The sequence below is a fragment of the Platichthys flesus genome, chromosome 2 (genome assembly GCF_949316205.1).
Source record: "Platichthys flesus chromosome 2, fPlaFle2.1, whole genome shotgun sequence".
In the NCBI taxonomy this organism is placed as follows: Eukaryota; Metazoa; Chordata; class Actinopteri; order Pleuronectiformes; family Pleuronectidae; genus Platichthys; species Platichthys flesus.
In genome coordinates, this window is record NC_084946.1 from 26,118,821 (window position 1) to 26,139,752 (window position 20,932).

A 20,932-nucleotide genomic window follows, 5' to 3' on the forward strand; every position below is an offset into this window, starting at 1 on the left:
CATCCACAGATTTTCATCTCTGTCTTCACATCAGTCTAAAAACTCTGGGTCTCATCGAGCTCTTTATAAAACCACGACCCCACAGATCCCAGATTTAAAAGGGAACATGTGACCGACTGCTAGGGATGTGTATCCAGGCTCCTCCTGTGATTAGGATGATGTCACTACAGAAAGTATTAAACCCCGTCAGCCGAGTTATCAGAGCTTGTACCTCCACCGAAACTCAACAGCTCCCTTGAATTCAATCAGCTGCAGCAAATTACACACGCTCATAAATATCAGATTCTTTTTAAAATCTGAGATCAATGAAATAAATCTCTGGGAAATACGAGAACGTGAAAAAGAAAGTTTTAAGTTTGTTACAGGTGAAGATTTCATTGATCGGTGAACCAGAGAGATTTGCTTTTTTAGACCAAATTGATTTATAGAAATGTTGCCAATAATTTCAGTCAACTGATTAATTGACTATTTGCTGCAGTTCCACTTGGGATGAGAGTTTCCATTTGTGTTTCTGAAATTCAGACGTGTCAGTGCCAGATTTCAGGTAAGATAAAGTGGGTTGTTATGAAGCAGGAAGCAGGTGCAGTATAAGATTCTTATGAGGACAACGAGGTCTATGACTTTGTTGTCCTCATATAAGTACTATTTAAAGTGACTGAGAGGAACCGAGTGTTATTCCACATTAACCCTTTTCACCTCTTTAATATCTGAGGTCTTCACCTGCTGCACAGATCAGACCCGGTCGCTCAGACAGGAAAAACAACACAAGCCCAAAAGCTTCTGGAAAGATTTAATCTCACTTACTTCCACTGTTCTAACAAACAGGACAATGTCAGATGCAGAAAATGCTGCTAAATAACTCTGATCAGTCATTGAGGCTAATATCCATGAATAAATATCACGATCTGAGAGGACACGTGGAGCGTCACTGCGTTAGACTCTGTGAGGACTGTAACAAGACCGCTGGACGCTGTGCTGAAAAATGACTCAAACAGGAGGACGTAGAACGTGCATGCAGTTCTTTACCACCTCCTTTAAATGTGAAGTGAAACAAACCAAAGACTAAAGATGGCATCTACATCTGCTCTAACACACACGCACACACACTCACACACTTTCAAGATGAGCTCTCCACCAGAGCAGCAGAGGTGTCGGGCTCAGTGAGCAGACTCAGGTCTGTATTTGTTGCTCGTGTTTCTTCATGAAACATCAAATTTTTGGTCTGTCGATGCAGAATCAACGTCAGACTGAGGCCGAGTCTTTGCAGCAAATGGAACAGACTTGAGTTCGCTCGAGTAATACTGCTTATACTCGTGACTTTTCACACAGTGTCTTAATTTCTTTACAGTTTATACATTTAGGGGGCGAGACATGTAAAAGACAGAACATTTGCCCCCACACATGGGTAAAGGTACGATAAAAAAATAAATTATCACCTTGATAAACCAAAAATAAAATATTCATATTTGCTCTATTCCAGCTCCTGGGGTTAGAATCCTGTTCTTGTCCAGCAGGGGGCGGTGCGGCGTCACGGCCAGCCTCCCTCTGGAACTGGACTGTGATTGGCTGACACCATCTCATCTGACCTATTACATGAGATATAAAACAATAACATCCTCTGCCGACTTTGACCTGAGGATGATTTTCTTTACTTATTCTTTTTTTTTGGTGTCGAGCTGAACGATAGTTAGATCGTTTGTCTAATTTTTCATCAGGTTTACTGTTATTAATGATTCTAAGCAAATTATATCACAACTTACTTTCTTGTGCATTTTTTTAGCACACTTTACACATCAGAAAAATATTCTTGACATTAAATATTCCTGTTATTCCACCATGTCACTCTAGTGCACAGAATAAGGCTTTTACCACTCCAACACTTTAATCCTGTCAACAGATCCCATGAAAACCAACAACGCGTCTCTTTAAACGTTCGAAGTTCTCAATCCTGTGGAAATACACGTTTACCTCAGGAAATTTAAAGTCGTCAAAACAAAAACCACCTCAGAGTTCAAGCTGTTTCTGGAGCTTTAACATCACGAGATCCTGTGAAAGATGGAAAGTTCCTTCTTTACTTTAGAATCAACAATTTGATTAAAACATTATTTCTAAGAACGTTTTGTTCAAAAACACAGAAAACTCAGGGAAAGTTCTGCGCCCTTCAAATCTAAGCAACGATCCAGTACCCTGTCTTAATAGTATACTCAATTTTAAAGTATATTTGTTTCATCCAGTTAAAAGTGCATTGTCCTTTTCCTGGTAATCAATTATTTGCTGCTTCAAAACAGCAGGAAAGTGTTTTGGAAACATCTCTAATTATCACCACAAAGTCACATTAACAGCTGATCTAGAGCTTTCGATCTGAAAGCTCCGGAGCAGCTGCTGACCGACACGTTGGAGGATGAACTCCAGGAGGAGCTCAGCTCTGAAGGGCAGATCACGACCGGCAACATCTGCAGACATGAGTCGTTTCTGGTCATCTCTCTCCCGTCGGCCAGAAAATAAAAGCATAAAATACACAAATCTACATTTTCTTTAAAAAAAATAACTTGTCTCGCTACTTTCTAGGGACGTTTTACAAACACCAGGAAGTGGGTGGGTTTGCTGGGGGACTATTTTCAGCAGCGCATTCATACGTAGTCTTTAGTGAGTGTTTCCAGCAGCAGGGTGGTGTGAGGGAACCTGACAGAACATGTGATCCAATGTAAAAGTGACGTGTTTTGGCACAAAGAAATAAGATCTATCAGACTTTTACACTGAAACATGTCATCGAATGAGTTTTCATGGGGTTTGTTGACAGGATGAAAAATATAGAATATCACTAGACTGGATTTTGGGAAAATGACACAGACACAATAGAGAGGAGGATTTTCACAGGACACCGACTACTTGAAGCCCCAAAAACGGACATATAGCGTTTTTTAAAAAGGATCTACACTGTTTCCTTTAAGTCTAACTGCTATGATGCAAACTTCTGTCGCACTTCTCCCTGTTGGCGTCGCCCTATGCACCGCCCGAGAAAAAAAGGTTGCCATCTATCATCGCCATCTATTGCTTTAACAGATGCTTGTGTGTGTGTGTGGTTCTGAGTGCGTCATGGAGGTAACGCTGAAAGAGTCTGTTCACCTGTCCGGGTTTGGTTTGTGTAGAGAAAGAAGAGTGAGGAGTAGGCAGGGGGGTGAAGGGGTGGGGGGGTGAGGTGTCACGTGATTCTGGGTCAACTTCAGTGGGCGGTCCCTGGGTTTCAGCTGATTGGTTGTTTCTCTGCTCCACGGTGCTGCTCCACAGATAAATGTTCCCAGGATGTGTATGTGTGTGTGTGTGTGTGTGTGTGTCTGCTGTTGATTGTCTATGTTTGTGAGGAACATGAGGGAACCTCGTCTGGTCCTAAATCCTTCAAAGTCTCACTCGGTGTGAGGACCTCAGTCGCCCTCATTACTTCCACCAAGAAGGTTTTGTTTTTTAGATTTCCACGGTTTCCCTGATCATTGTCAGTGATTGATAACGATTTTGTGTGTTTGTGTTTGTGTGTGTGTGTGTGTGTGTGTGTGTGTTTGTGTGAGGCTGTGAGCTTCTTCTGAAAAGGGCTCATGCCAGTTAAGTTTGGGTTTTAGTTGCGTACTTGAGTTTGGGCTGTAGTTGTGTTAACTTTATGTTATATGATGTCAACGAGGGTCCTCACAAGTATAGATGCACAACCTGTGTGTGTGTGGTGCAGAGGTGATCCAGAGCTCCACTGGCTCACCTCCTGCCTTTTGCTATAGTAGCTACTTTCCTGTAGAATGCCCATGTGCCCATGGTGACGTCCTGGAGAACCCTGTTCCATATTTACAGCCGAGATGTCTCAGCAGCTAACTCGTGAAGAGCAGTGTATGAGTGTGTGAGTGTGTGTGTCTGTGTGTGTGTATGTATGCAGGCGGAGCTACGGCGGGTTGCCGTCCCGCAGGCTCTCCAGGATCCGGACCAGGCTCTCCAGTCCGAACATGTAGCCCCGGTCCGGCCCGTCGTGCACCGCCGTGTCCCCGCGGAAACCCTTAAAGGTGGAGTGGGCGAAGTCGATCATACGAACGTCCACGTGGGGGGGCTGCTTTGGTGGGGCGGGAGGAGGGGGCAAGGAAATTGAACTGGGAGCAGAGGACAGGGAGGAGGGGTCTGGACGGGGGTGAGGGGAGGGTGTAGGTGGGGAGAAGGAGTGGCAGTCTGACGTGGTGGTTGGGGCTTGTGGGGGGGGATGAGGGGCAGGGGAGGGCGGAGCCGTTGGTCCGGACCCTTGAGAGGACAGCGACCCCGGCTCTGGTTTCTGGCTCATGTCCATTTTGAGGGGAGCGTCGGGGGCCGGAGGAGCGAAGGGCCCGGGGCCGGGCTCTGTCGGGGCCGGAGGAGTCTTCTGCTGCCAGGCTGGATGCTGCCCAGAGCTGAGGACTGAGGGGCCCCCAGATTCCTACAGAGACAATCAAACACAATGTTGATCAGTATGAATATAATAAAACATCATCACTGTCCCACAGCATGAGAAACAACAATTATGTTTTTATTATACCTACAATAACTGATGGAGCCTGTAGGGGGCAGCAGAAACACAACACACAGAATATCACCACCAAGGAGGAGATTTCACCCTCATCCATTTGTTTGTTTGTTTACATTTATATCATTGAAAGTCTGATGAACAAGTTATTACAACGCATTGATTTACTGACAGAAAAACACATTTCCTTCAGGGTCATCTTTGTGTTATTCTATAATTTTGCTCTCAACAAATTCCAGGAAAAGACAAAAGTCCATCTCTCAAGCTCAGTGGACGACGGCCATCAAGTCTTCCCAGCCGCAGTTATATACTAACTCTTGTTTTAATGGTGATACTGGGCGGTGACAGCGACTTCCTTCCTCATATTAAGCAACATGATGTTACCTAACTGATAGTTTGACGTTTCAGGCTCTCAGGGTACAACATCGATTTTCACAGTATTACTGGATTTTTGATAATGGGAAGAGGAAAATAACATTTTATAATGCTTTGCTAAAAACTAGGATAAAGTCAATATATAGCCAAGCGTGACAGTTTGTGCTGAATCAAATTGCTGCATAGGTCACCTTGAAGGTCTGGGCCATGGACAGTTGCCCTTTCTGCCCGGTTGCTAATCCTGCGTCAGTTTCAATTTTTTTGTGCAATGTAAACAAACATTCACCTGGGCCTCATCTCTCACCTCCATGGTGTAAATTCATGGTGGCACATGCAGACACAGCAGCCTCTCACAGAGCACACATTTCACTGAACCTGCATGAAACGAGGAACTGCTGAATTTAGGTTTTAATAGAAAATGAGGATACAAATCTACAAAGTGCACTGCTGTCAGTGTGAGAAAGTGATAATAATCCAGAACAAGGCATGTAATGTAAGAGATGTTTACTGAAGAATAGATTCATTTTGACATATAAGTACTACACCGTCAGGCTCACCTTTCCCTCATAGATGATGAGCAGCGAAGACGAGTAGAAGCGGTAGGAGGCCTGGCTCTCCAGCACCGCCTTCAGGCTGCGGAGCTTATTCAGGATCGGCTCCAAGAGGTCCTGCCTCAGGCCCTTTCCGTTGTGCATGTACTGGTAGAGGGCCTGGCGGAAGCCCTCGATCGACAGGCCGCGGCCGTAGTACTTGTTCCTGCAGAGGTAGTGACCGGTGTTCAGCTGGTACACCTGCACACACAGATGGAGAATCTTTAAAACACATGACACATTCAAAATAAAATCAGAACCCACTACTACTCAAAGTGTGTCCATTATATATGTGGCTGTGATGTGTGCAAACCTGCAACAAAAGTAATCTATGTCTATATTACCACAACGGAAATGGCGAATCACATGACCATCACATGCACTGGGAGTGCACATGCCGATGTAAACAGGAAGCAGTCTACACGGCAGCTGGTTGGTTAGTTGCAGAGCATTTTACAAAAGAGAAACAGCACTTGAGAAAAAGTAAGAGCAGGAGTTTCCTGTTTTGGACGAAAGGAAATGTTGTGTAAATATCAGAGAGTTAAATCGTGACCGATGAGACGCGATCAGGAAGCGAGCGCAGGCGTTTACATCATCTTTGTTAAATGTCTCAGTGTCTACCCGACAGAGTTTTCTAAATAAAACTGGGTTCTTCATTTTAGGGGCTTGATAACCTCCAGAGTTGTGTGGACAGCAGGTGTGAATGATTTAAATACTTAACTCGTTGATGTAACCTAAGAGTTACAGATGGGCCAGTGCAACTATAAGAAGTATAACTGAGTATAGTGTTGAAAGCAGAAATACATAAATAGATTCTCCACCTCAACTAGAAACTAAAATCTGTTTGTTTTTCATTCTTTTCTAAAGGTTAAGAACTTCTGGATTTGTCTCATATAATGTGGCGTCACAACTTATTTTTCGTTTCATGGGACTTGGAGTGCTTTGATTATGCCGGGTCTCCATCCTGGTGGAGCAGCGCCATGGCTCCATTGTTTACACCAGGGAGAAGCTGATGAGCCTCTGACAGAGTGACAAGACCAGAGAGATACATGAAGCCCCCCCGAGGAGCTGAGGAGGAAATACCGGAGCTGCAGAGCTGGGAGGAGACGATGGCAAAGGAAGAGGACATAGTGGCCGTATCTTCCCTCTATTTTTCTGGGGAACATTAGATCACTGGGCGAATAAAACGGACGAGTTAACATCACTCACAAGGAAAGAATGTTTTTAGTGAGCATTCTGTTATGTGCTTCATGGAGACACGGCTTCATGAAAACATACCGGACTCTATCGTGAGTTTAGACGCCGTAAGTCAGTCGGGAGGGGGGGGAGTCACTCTTTACGTAATGTGTGTGTAGAATATATTTCAATATCATGTGGGGATTGATAAGGTCTAATCTTCTTCCGGTTTGTCCTGGACCGACCGTCTGATAGACTGAGTAGAGGAGCCGTTGTTTTACCTGCATGCCGCACACTCTGACCCCCAGCGTGGCTGAAGTGCTCTGTTCACATTTCTTCATCTGCCTGGCCGCCTTCTCCTCGGAGGCGTCGTCTCCGTGCTGCCTGGTGCCCATCTTCAGGTCCAGGATGCAGGGGTAAGAGAAGTGATGAACAGCGTTCTCCAACAATAGAAACTCTGGTTATGACACTTAAGTTAAGGAGCTAATTGCTCTTTGATGTCCGAAACAGAGGTTTTTTTTGGAGGGAATAGAGGAAAGATGCAAATATAACAGCTTGCTATGAAACCAAAGCAAGTTTTGTCTTGAGTTGAATTGAACAGAATGTATTAAATAGTTTTAAACACTAAATATTGTTTGTTAAAACCAAAATGACAGCCGCCTTGTGGAATCTGTTTGGCTCTAATCACATGCTGAGCTGCGGACATTGTGTTTGTTGCTCATTCACTTTCCTCAGCTGTTTCCACGGCAGCTGCTCCCTTTGAAGCTGAAGATCAAAACGCCACCTTTAACCCGATAACCCCAGTCCCCTCAACACTCACTTTCAATCCAACCTACTTCCTCACAGCCTCACTCATATTTACAGAGGCTACAGTTCCCTGTTATTCTACAGGTTACTCTAAGATCGGTTCTTATGAACGCTCTGGAAATCCCTGACTGGTGTGGCTGGTGAGCATCAGCGTGAGATGTGACCGGCTAATGGAGGATACTGAAGAGCTTGGGGTCCTTGGACTCAGATCTCATGCGACTGAGCTGCTGTTTGTGACAACGGAGGCTCCAGGGGTTATGGCTGATCTTCTCTGATGACAAACCACTGTTCCAGTCCAACATCTGGAAGGGAACGTCGGAGTGGATCTTTGGGTCGAGCCTGGGACTCTTCAGCTCTGCAAGACTGCAGGAGGAGGAGGAGGGGAAAGTTAACATTGAAAAGTTCACACAAGGGATTCTCACATCAAACTGTTGCATCTGTGAAGGACATCAATTATTCAGTTTGACCGAGTTCATATGCACCAAGCAGCCAGTTTAGTGATTGTATAGATGTGAGCTTCTCAACTCAAGAGATATACTTAAAATGTCAGAAAATAGTGGAGAAGTTAATTTCCAAGTCTTCAATGTCTTGTTTTGTTCAACCAACAATCCAAAACCCAAAGACTTTCAGTTTACAGTGAAATAAAACAGGAAATCAGTCGCCTCCAAAGTTTGCTGACACAAAAGCTCTTTATTTATTTATAATCTTACTTTTCAGAGGTGTCAGTGTCATGTGACTCCCTCAGGTCAGACCGCTCATCCTTGTGTTCGGAAGAGGAGGAGGAGCGGTGGAGACTGCGACGGGAGTGTTTCCTCCTCGGCTGCTCCCTCTCAGGAGGCTCACGCTCCTCGTGGTCACCAGCCCCTCCCTCCATGTTGCTCTCCACGTAGGGGTAGGCCACCAGGTTGATGTAGCCGTCACAATCGCCTTCGAAACAAACCAGCACCATGCCTGCCAGGACGGAGAGGAACAAAGACAGAAACATGTTTATTTAACTGTCGGTCCCACAACACACTGTGAAACCACTTGAATAATGTTTGTTTAGCAGAAATAAAGTTTAGAGACAGAAGTAACAAACGATGGCTTCATATTGTCATATATTGACAGAAGGCTCAAACTTAGCTGGTCTGTAGTATCTTGTATTGCCAGTCCCAGGTCTGGGCATTAATATGTTTAACACTAGCATAGATACAAGTGGACTCAGGTCACACAGTGAATCTTCATAATGCAATTTGTTAATACCTGGAGACTGAATATCAAGATGGACAACGTGACTGCTCCCAAAAGTGAAATCAAAGCTGCTGCCAGAGTTATTTTTTCCATCTTTATCAGTCTGCTGATCATTTTTAAATAAACTCCAATCATCCTCCGATCTTACCAGTCCAAGTTTGACAATACCCGGGTCCCCTCCCTTCATATCAGATCAGGCCTCTTTTAGATAAACATTAAACTCATGAAACTTTGGCTCATGCTGCTGAAGATCCCGACTTCCTGCTCGGAGAAGCCACAGACACAGACTGCAATTCATCATAATTCAGCTGCTTGTGTTATAACCAGGATTATAATCACAGCACATCGGTTGTGTCTCTTGAATCCTCTGCTGTGTCACGGTTATCTTTCAGAATTCAATTTCAGATCCACTTACTGGCTCGCCATGGTTCTACGGTATCTGATTTCTGTTAGTTTATAAACCCGGCCGATCTATCGGGTCAAATTCTTCTTCTCCAAATCTTAACTGAGGAGTCACATATCAAACAGAGTCAAAATGATTCGTGCTGAAACAACCTTGACGGGTTCAGAAAGTCGTGGCCAGGCAGCTGTTTGTCTGTCTCTTGTTATTAAACCAGTGGGACAATGGTAGTAGGGCAAAGATCCAGGGTTAAATATAGACTCCTTATAGTCTCATGGTGTCAGAGCACTAGAACCAACAGCACCAGCAGGTTGGACTGGTGAGAAAACAGATCATTGCAGTGGGAACACATCCAGCAGGTCTCACATAAAGAAGCTCACAGACTTTGCAATGTGGGAAGTATTTTTAAATCATAATTCCAGGATTCATTCAGACTGATTCATCATTAAGTCAATAATATGTCAGTAAATATTAAGAATTTCGACCATAATTTGTGGAAAATAATATCAGCATGTAGAGTCAAGTGCAAAGCTCTGTGAGGCTGCACTCAGGCACAGAGATGCTTTGAGTTAAATCTTAATGTCAACATGCTCACGATATGTTTAGTTAGTGTCAGGACACAATAACCTGGAACAGAGCCATCACTAATGTGTTGCATGGTCCTGTCTACCGTTTAAATCTTTCATTATCTACGTCATTATCTCCTCTCTTACACAATTCGCCAAAACTTTAAATAGGTTGCATAGATGGACGTGTGTGTTTGTGTGTGAGTGAGTGTGTACCGCGACTATCAAAGTGTGTTTGGGTCTGTAACTACAGCAAAGGAAAGTGGAACCAGCTCCAGTATGTGCCTGGTGATGAAGAGCAGAGCAGCTCAACCACTCTAAGGCCATTAAACATCCGTACTTCCTTCCCTCTCCTCTGTCTGTCTGGTTTTTAGAGATTTGTTTGAATAAAAGCTGGAGGAGGACTGAGGTCCCCTGAAAGCTTCACAAGATCAGAACCGAAGGCCAAGCTAAAAATGTTAATCGACTATTACGTCACAAAATGAAGAAGTTACATCTTTGCAAACCTCAATGAGAGGCGAGTGCATTGGAGCTGAAGTTGAATAATAACGTACACACCACTAGTTTAGTAAGTATTTTCAACATTTACGTCAAAATGATTTGTTCTGGCAGTGAGAGCGTGTACAAGAGTCACTTCTATTCAAACAGTCACAGACCACTGACCTTCCAGTTGTGAGATTGACAGCAGAGGACAAGCCTCGGTTAGTTTCAACAACTTGAAACCACAATAACAGATTTCTGGCCACTTAGAGGCAGCAGAACCAATTTGTAATTCTGTGTTGTGTCCACCTGATGTTTGTGAGTCCAGTATTTTGTCTCTTTTTGCTCCTGCATGGGAAATATCTGGTTCTTAAGGCTCCATTCACACTTTGTAAACCACACAGGAGAGATTTGTTTCGTTTTTTTCTTCTTTATTATTTAACACCAGCCACAACACAAACAGGCCCATCTGATGAGCTGAGGGGATAAGTTCAGCATCCTTGTCTCCACTGGTACTAAACAACATCAAGGTTTGCACTGACCTTTATACTCCGGCGTGAACTCCTTCATCTCTGGAGGCAGAGACTCGTAGAATCGCTGCTCTCTGCTGATCAGAGGTTTACACACTGTGTGGTCATCGTAACGCATCATACTGGTGTGACCCCCCACCTACACAAAAGTAAAAATGATGATGATGTCAACATGGACTTTATACTCCCTTTATTACAATTTTTCTATAACACACAGAACTCTCTCACCTGGTGTATGAAGGGCTCCAGTGGAACGCCTCCTGGTCGCAGTCGAAGTGAAGCCCCTCCCCCCTGTCCCGCACCCTGTAGCTTGTTGTCCATGTTGTTGGTGTGAGGGAGGCACATGGCTCCTGGCAGACGCACTGCGCCTCCTCCTGCAGAGAAGAGGAAGGATTTAACAAGGAGGTGCAGAGTTCTGCTCCGGCCGCTGCTCGTCCTATGGCTGGGTATCATTTCAAATGTTAAGTGTTAATGCCAATGTCCTGGGATTTATCCAAAGAAAATGTCTAATGGTTTAAAGAACCAGTCAAAGGGAATAATGTTCCTCTCAGGTGTTGTAGCAGCTACATCTTCACAACTCTTCTCTGTTTCGGTGCTGACATGGGAAACACTTTGAATGTCATATTACCCGTGTCATACATCAAGAGGGTTCCAGTCTTACCCTGGGCATGGGCTCTGTTGTGTACTGACGGGGAAGGGGGGGCACAGGGCACCACGGGCTGCTGGGAGCGCACGCCGGCCCCGGGGGGAGGCGGCGCCAGACCGAAAAACCACCTCGCAAAACCTCCAATCAGAGTGCTCCAATCCACCGCCGGCAGCACGGAGACCCAATCCCGACAGGGGTGGGTGGGTGGGGGGGCAGAGATGGGGAGCGGGGAGCAGCGTGTCAATTAGGCAAGGTCACCACTTCCTGCAGAGAGAGGAAGAACAAATTGTTAAATGTGGCCACTGAGGGTAAAGTAAAAGTGCTGTGAAGCCAAAACTATGACCAAGGCAGCTTCCCGTTGCCTTACACAACAAACACACACACACACACACAAACAGACACAAACAGACACACACTTTCTCCTTGGACCTTCAACATGATGTGAAACTTTTTCATGACTGATTTTTCAATGAGCATTCAGAAACACGTCTATACAATTACAGGATGAAATCAAAGCTCATCTGTTGCTGACACACATTAAAATAAAAAAATACAAAGATAGGTATTTGAAAAAAAACAACACTGGTGACGATAACAATAGACGACGACGACATAACAAATCAAACTGCTTAAGATGTAAAAGAGCTCATGAATTTATTCTAGTCATTTAAATCAACTGAAGGTTCCTGAAATAATATGATCTGATTTTATAATTAATTTTAGATTATACTGCTCTCATTGAGTCATCACTATAATGTAAATGAGGGAAGATCTGCATGAAAATGTTGTTTTCAGTTCTGCCAAACGCAGATTTAGTTCTGCTATTTGAGTGGTTTTAAAAAAGGGGTTCAACAGAGACAAGAACACAACTCATGAATTGAATTCACGGTTTTGAGTCCAGGTGGATCAGGACCCATAGTAGACACACCACAGTAGACATCCACAAGTATGTGGACACCTGTCGTCTTGTTTTAGTATAATTTGTCCTAATTTCCTTTCCCATCATGACTCATCACTGCCTGAAGACGAGACAAGACAAGATGGCATGAAAGAGGAGAGGGAGACCGGAAGAGCTGAGGGAACAAAGAAGAAGAGGATTGGAGGAGAGAAGCAGGCCTGCTAATGATGTCACAGCCTGCTTGTGTGTGTGTGTGTGTGTAGGCATCATCTGGACAATGTCAAGATTGTAGTGATTCAAGATGCTCGACTGATGATATCAAGACCTGAGCTTAAAATAAACAGTAAACAGCCTCTGTAAATAAGAGTTGAGACATTTGTCAAAACATGTCAACAAGTATTTCCCTATTTTCCTCAAGAGAGCAGGCTCAAGCTCTGTTGATCAGGAGAGAAATACAGAAACTAATACTGTGAAGTAAAATATAATCCTTTAAGTTCTGTTTGAAAAAGCAGGTGTAGGTTTATAAAAACTTATAATGCACATAAAGATTCCTAGAAAACTTAAAGATTTACTGGGAAGTGGCCAGTTAGACAGTAGTGTGACTGTGGGACAGCTAATACTTCAGTAATGATCTAATGTTGTGTTCTCCTTCAACGATTTAGTTTTGTCTTCAACGACACACCTAGTGATCAAATAATTTCAGTCATTTGTGAAAACACGTTCATGACATTAACTTTTTAATTCAATAGAGTGAATACAACGTTTTATGGATTAGGAAACAAAACAAGTGTCTGGTGGGAAATTATGAGGGGTACCTTTTCACATCATACAGATAAATCAATAATGAAAATAAAAACTACTTGTAGCAATAGTTAATTATTTGAATGCAATCTGTTCTGAAAGGAAAACATTGACTCTGCCCGTGAAATTGCAGCATATTAAAAGACTCCAATCCAAAAGAACAGGGACGGACTGCGTGCCGTTTGGTGACAGTAAAAACAAAACAAAACCTTGTTGTTAAGAGTAAGAACTTGTATCTCATCGCCTTGATAAACTGTGTTAGTCATGAACACCGTCAAAAACACTGTGCACGTCTGTTCACTGTCAAGTATCAATTTCAAGTATTTAGTAATAGCAGCGGTGCACCACAGGAAGGCTTTTGTTGTGACAACATCACTGAGGTCAGCAACCGACTGCGTGTGCTTGACTTGCAGGGGAGAGATGAAAGAAGAAGAGAAACAAACTAACTGCTTACGTGAGAAGCTGATCAAAAACTTACAACATGTCATGAAGGTCAAAAATATGACTTGAACTGCACTGTTCCTGCAACATCACACACCGGACCCTCATCTCGACTGCTCACTGCACGGTGCATATATTTTTAACCACGATGGAAATTCAACATCCAACACTCTGATCCCAAGTCACGATACAACACACACACACGCACAGTCAACAGAGCTCACAGAGTTTCCCATGAGCAATGAATTCTAAAGTTAGCAGCAAACAGTAAACATCAGGCCACATGTGTTATGTTCTGAGATCAGTGAAATCGGCGTGATGATCCCTGACCTACAACAGTTCTCTACACAACACACACAGTCTGTGACATCAGAGGGTATTACATAAACTTTAAATTTATTTATAAATGAAGATCGCATGCAAAATGGAAATGTATTCATCGTTGAATTTTAATTGTTGTACTGTATCAAATGAGGCTGTTAACGCCCTAAAGGGTTCCATGTGAGAAAAGTGTCCAATTCAAACAGAAATCAGCCCCTAATAAACTTTAGGGGCGTTTCCGTTATTGGGGACTAAACATATCTCTTCATACTTTCTTCTGTAAATAAACGTTTTGATATAGACAAACATGAATGCCAGTAGAAGAAGTTATGGAAGTTATCCAGTATGCATGGAAGTCTCACATCTGCCATCTGATAATTAAGAGTCTACTTTAATGCAACAAGAACTAAAACCTGAAGTGTGTGTATTCTGAGGACTGGACAAGTGACTTTGAAATGATGCAAAACAGGGAAGATGCGTTTGTGTTTAAATTTCCTCAGAGGTAAGTCTGGGGGGATTCAGTGGAGAACAGGTGTTAGTGTGGACGTGTGGTTCCTGTTAGTGATTGTGTTGTCGTCGATGACTCTTGGCACACAGGCAACAGGTGTGTGTTTCTGAAAGGCAGCGCCCTCTGTGCAGTGCGATGATGAGGCTGGGAATAGGCTGGTGGAGGGCAAAGTCAAGGACGACTCCTCTTCTCCCTCCTCCTCTTCTTGTTTCCTTCATCCCACTCCTCAAATCCCGTTACCTCACACCCCCTCCTATCTTTTAACCATCCTTACTCGTACAACAGGGCAGTATTTAGAGAATCGTATCGATTCTTGATATACACTGATGTACTATTACCTATCTATACATCGCTCTTTGTGTTAATCAAATTTGGCTGTTCAACCCTCAAAGTTTCAAAACCCATATATTATATTCTACATCCTAACAAAGCAGTAGAATCCCATGTCCTGTCTTCAGTAGTTTCAAGGCTGCGTGGGCTCGTCTGCACTGACGTCAGGGCGGCTGGCTTTTTCTGCTTTCTGTCAATCAGGTTGTTTTCTAGCCTTTGTGTTAAGGCTGTCTACTGTCATGTTGCTTCTACGCCTGCAATAACTTTCAATGTCGACTAACAGGAAGTAAACAAAAAAGTTTTTCCTACAGCCCAAAGTGATACCTTCAAGATGCTTGTTTGTATAACCAATAGACAGACACCACGGTTCTGTTGCATAAGGCAAAGAAAAGGAGAAAATCTTCCTTTTTTGTGCATGTACACATTATTATTGTTTGTGGATGTAAAGTTTAATAAATCAGTTCAAATAGAAAGATGTAATGAAGTGAATGACATCTCCAGTACACCTCCACCACCTCCTCCAGTGCAAAGACAACTGATGACAAAACTTAATTCAAAACAACGTTAACTTTGATCGAAGCCGAGTTTCCCCATCGTCCGTCTGGAGGAGCCGACTCCACGCTCAAAACAAACATACTACTCACAACAAACAGATCTCTAATCAGCGCCCTGTGTTCTGCCAGGTTCGCTGAATGGCCTGAGCGTGCAGCCAATCAGCTAAGAGGATCTGTGTGACCATAGCTTACATCATCATCCATCACCAGGACAAAGCTGTGGGCTCACTGCAGCTCTACGATGCTGACAGACTGATTAAGGTGCTATTTCTGACTTACTGATCATCTGCGTGTTTGTGAATGTGTGTGAGGAGATCCTGCCGTCCTTCAAGTCGAGCGAGAGAGATAGAGCCAATCAAGGACTTCTTGGACATGTTAACGCGTAGAAGTGAGAAGTTTAGCAGCAAGTTGCATCTGATCTTCGGGCATAACTGAGACTTTGAAGAACAGCTGTAATTTTTACATTGAAATCTCCAGCCTTGTAATCATTTTAGTTAGTTTGAACCCAAATGTCAAACATATGCTGTTTCTAGCTTTTTTAAATGTAAAGGTTTGTGGCTGCTTTGCTTTTTTTTTAAGTTTTAAAGTAAACTCTGTCACCTGTTGTTTGCCACCACTTTGTAAAAGCATTTCAATAAGGACAAAAATAACAAAAAACATTGTCGACCGCTTCTTGTCATTTTATACCTGCTGCAGTAAATATCTGTTAAACTAGATCAACACTTTAATTGACCTCAATATTTTAAAAACTTGTCTTGGTGTCTTTCTTCTAAATTTAGAAATCCCAGCCTGGAGCTGTTCCAGTCACCCAAATTCAATTTCCTAGATAAATCCACAAACTCAAGGACCAGGGCCAGGACATCATCTTCATCATCATCATCCACACCCGCATCATTATTCACAACTTGACCCTCATCATCATCATCTCATACCTAAGCAGCTGGTGTTTACATGCTGAGTGGTTGCATTAGTGAAGCATAGCATTACCACACTAAACGGTGGTAAATAGGGGCTGGAGGTTGCTACTGCTGACATGTGCTGTTATCACAGGTTTCAAGAAGGATCAAGGAGACACGGAGGGAAACATAGAGGCAAGTGTAAGTGTAAATAAAATTACAGAGGTACTGAGGAGGAGGAGGGAGGTTGGGACGAGGAAAATCATCTACAGATTATTTTTGTTTTTGTGAAAAATTGCCATCATTTCCCAGATCTAGAAGCGATAATAAACATTCAAAATTGTTCAGTTTATAACGATTTTAAAACCAAAAACTCTTAACATTTAAATTCTAGATTTTGCGGTATATTTACTTGAATACATATTAGGAGTCCCTTGATTTGTTGACTAATAAATGCAGCTGTACAACAGAGATAACTAAGGGAAATAGAAATAGCTATCTAGAAAAGTATGAGTGAATGATCAAGACAGTGAAGCAAGGGAGAAGGTGAGGAAACAGGGGAAGAAGAGAGTTCCAGCTCTTTCTCTGCACAACGCAGATGCAGCCCTGTGGGAGATGAGCCCCAAACACGTCTGTCTGTCCCAAGAATCACAAACTACAACAGGGAAAAAACGCAAAAACACTGACACACACACAGATGCTGCCAGGATGCCCAGACAGAACTCAACAGCTGCGGAGGGACACACACGCACACACAGGGGAGAACAATTTGTCCTTTCAACAATCAGGGTGAGACTTCAGCTAGGATCAGTCAAAACAACCACCAGGACCACACATGTCTCCCATCTGGGCTCCTCTCTCACCACAGCCCCGAAAACTCTGGAGCCTCTACAGCATCCAGAACTCACAACACGCCAGTCAGCTGATTACACTTTCACATCAGGTCAATGGGCTTATATACAGTTTGAAGATTTTTAAAAGCGTTAAAAAGACATGTGTCCCGTTAGTTGTTTAATTGAGCACTAACATTGGCAAAAAATAAATTCTTCTGATGATTTTGCCTTGCTCTTTGAGGCCATTAGCTATTTGAAAAACAGTTTGACACGGAACGCAATGAATTATGGGATATGTTGATCGGGGAAGCATCCACCCAGTGGAGCAACCATTGCTCAGGGGTGGAAGGACACATTTGGGAGGAACCTTCGAATTGGAACAGCCTCGTCGCAGCGATGGGACATAATCAGTCTACAAATGCGGCTTCTGAAGGAAACAGCCCCTGAATTGAGAACCACCTGTAGAGAAGCTGCAGAATTTTTATTAAAAAAAAGCAGATTCTTCACAGTAGGAAAACGTTTAATTTGTGTGGTCATTTTATCATCTGATTTCTACTATACAGATTTTCTATTCACCAAGTCACCTCCATGTTCAGACAGAACAGCACTGACAGAATAACAGCACTGACAAAATAACAGTAACAGGATATTCTATTTATTACTGCTACTGGTAACTATTTACTATTTGTCAGAAGCAGGGTTTTATATCAGGCATGGAGAACTGCTTGTCATAAAGTCTTGACAATAAATGTGAGTGTTGAGCCCAAAAGTAAATCATCAAACTAAGAAATCCTTCCTTATTGGACGAGCTCCACTGTTAAATAATCTACACGCACCCATTCATACCAAAAGCACAAGCAATCTTTCCCTACGTCCTTGCTCTACAAACAATGAAACTCAATGAAATGAGCAGTCAACAACAAAATTTACCTCAGATTAAAAATCAGCACCAATACAGAGTCTTTATATTGACACTGTCATAATAAAATTGTAAATCAAGAAAAATGCAAATAAAAATGCCCACAAAGGAACAAAGATAAAATAAACAACAAGATAAAATGAGGGACTGTGATGTGCTTGTGATTCAGATTGGTGTGTAGATGTATTTTATGACACTTAAACAATATCTCACATTTGAAGTGATTATCCCTCATATGTAGCGTAGTGACAAAGACGTCCTCCGGCACTGAACTCAGCACCAGGAGACAACAAGGCGAATCTAAGCATCTGTCATTGTCAACAATCACAACAACACTCACACTTTTTTTCACACCACATCCAGTGAGAGCTCTGACACTGATGGTGTCAGTAACTTTCCATAAAAGAAAAGAGGTAAACAGCGAGCACTGACGGATTTATGTCTCCAAACATGTGGGCCTATACTTTGTGCGTGCGTAGGCTTGGGTTTCACACACAAACACAAACTCCAGTTGTTTGAAACAGCTTTGTCCCTACACACCAATATCTAAAACCAACCCAGATCTGCTAAATTATGATCCATACACATCAATATTAGACCAAAGCATTAAACCACACTTAAGGCCATCATATTTAAAGCAGGAAATATGTGAGTTTATGCATCTTTGACAAAAAATAATGCTTTTTCAATGACAACACCCATGGAGCATCTCTGGAACTAGGGCTAATAGGTCATGTAATAATTCTGTAGCTACCACACTGAAGTTATTCTATGGACATTTGCAGTTGTTCCCTCGATCCCTGACTATTGAGAACAGAGACCTGGACGCATGCCCATGATGTGACAGTAAGTGATGATGAGGGAAACCAGGCACACGGAGGAGAAGTGACCCGTTTCCTTCTTCTCATATGTTAACAATGCTGTCATGGAGTAATACCAGTGGGGATAGCATGTCCAGCTACGTGAGACGTATCACAGGTGAAGTCAGCTCACTGGGGGGGATGTCAAAGGAAAGACTGGTTAATGCACAGGGGCATAAATCACCCATCAAACCCATCACAGCCTTCTGCAAACCACTCGCTCGCACTGTGAGACACATCAGGGATTAAAAGTGTGTATTTACTGGTGTTGTGGTCAGTGTTGAGCGGCAGGATAACACACACCTGCATCAGGAGTATGACAACAGATACACACAACCATCACCATCCGCCGTGCAGCTAAAGCCAAATATCCTCCGTCGTTAAACCAGTAAGTAACAACAAGCTAATTACTGGTAATACCACGTCCCAGTGAGTTACACTTGACCTCATATATAATCACAACCAGCTAGCCTCGAGCTAATCAAACTTTTAGGCACCCACCTCTTAATGCTGCACACGGCACCGCTCCGGGCTCCAGTGTGGGGACCCGTCGGATTGTGTTGTTACAAGCCAGCAGTTGTGTAGTTGCGACACTGGCTGTCACACCACACACACACACACAAACACAAACACACACACACACACACAAACACAAACACACACACACACTCGCCCGTAGGAACCATGTTTGTTAGCGTTAGCTGTCAGATTGGTCAGCTTCTTGACCTTAGCCTGGCAACACGCTAGCTAGCAGAGTCTGTTACACGCATCGTACATCAGCACACAAATGAACACACAACCTGGAACATCGTGTCCCGTCGTCTTACTTTAGACCAGAGCCCGTCTATTCCCGCTCCGTGGCCCCAGAAAACCGGTGGAAAACACCGGCGTTACCTCGACGCTGCCCCACCGTCAAATTAGCCGAGCATGCTAACCTAAGCTAATTGACTAGCGCCGCGGTTCGACGCTGCGCAGTGTCTCCGGCGAGCGGCGCCGAGCGGCCCCCGTTAGAAACGTACCTCCTGGACCGGGCGGGCCGCGGAGCTGACTTCACGCCGGATGCGGTTCAGCGGGCGACGGGCTTCATGGATGTCGGTGCTCGGTGTCTCGTTGACGGTGGAGGAAAGAAAAACATCCCGACGTCATGACAGCGGAGCTAACGCAGCCTGTTTGGTTTTTACGCTTCATTTACAGCACTGGGGTCGGTCCCCTGGCGCCACCTAGCGGCTGCAGCTGCTTCCTGCTGGGGCTGGGGGGGCTCACATCAGACCCTGAGCACATGTTGTTCCTCACATACCAACATCTACACAAACCTACTGTATACACATCATTAAACTAAATCCATTATATTCACATCTATTCAATTGCTCCTTCTTCCTTCTGGGGCTGGGGGAGGGGGGAGGGGACACATCAGACCCTTAGCTTGTAAGTTTGTCCATATTATAAACTCAGATCTGCAAAATTTAGATCCATATAGTTATCATATCATAATTATGCCTTATTGTATCATAATCATGACTAATGACACAAATACTATGGAATTCTTATTCTGGAAGTTTGAATTCTACTTTGGTTTAAGTTTTACTGTAAATGACATCACCGAGCAACACTTAAAACTTCGGGTACAAACGAAGCTCACATCACATGATGTATTGTATGATATACATCATACGATTGTATTTTATGGTTTGTATCGTTCTCATGTGTCACAATCTCCCCCCATAGAAAATGTATGGTATTTTCTGATATGGATAGTTGCTTGTATGCCAATGGCAAGGCCTATTCAAGAGGTCATACAATGTTAATGAAATTTAAGGCGAACAATAGGAAACAGTTAAAGAGCAACAATTCAACAGCAAATGGAAGATCACAGAGGAATAGAGCATTTATACAAACGTTTAAAATCGTTAAAGAAAAGCATGATTAAGAACAAATAAGACATAACTAAACGATTGAAATAGAAGGTCAAAGCAGAACTATAAGAAAGCACATCTATACAAATTCAATTAAAAAGATAGCGTGAGTATGTAAAAGCCAGCTAGGCCAAAAAAGCTCTATAAATGGAAATGGAATTTGAGGAGCTTCAATTTCACCAAAATGTTCACTGCGGTTATAATTTAAGAAGTATTATTAGAATTATTAGCACTAGTCACGTAATTATTCCTTATGTGACGTAAGTAATCATTATGTTTTGCTATATCGTCACATTTGGACTCATCAGTTCATTCTCTGGATAAATTCCC

At 43.2% G+C, this 20,932-nt stretch overlaps 1 protein-coding gene across 1 annotated transcript; it reads right to left on the reverse strand.

The window, feature by feature from the left end:
- Positions 1–773: 773 nt before the first annotated feature.
- Positions 774–19,878, reverse strand: ip6k1 (inositol hexakisphosphate kinase 1). The gene is made up of 9 exons (XM_062408808.1): positions 19,709–19,878; positions 11,344–11,592; positions 10,911–11,056; positions 10,695–10,821; positions 8,187–8,427; positions 7,658–7,839; positions 6,951–7,126; positions 5,461–5,694; positions 774–4,441 (listed from the first exon to the last, which is right to left on the reverse strand). Exons 3-9 carry the CDS (start codon positions 11,025–11,027, stop codon positions 3,923–3,925), a joined length of 1,596 nt encoding a protein of 531 aa, XP_062264792.1. The 5' UTR covers positions 11,028–11,056; positions 11,344–11,592; positions 19,709–19,878; the 3' UTR covers positions 774–3,922.
- Between the last annotated feature and the right edge of the window lie 1,054 nt (positions 19,879–20,932).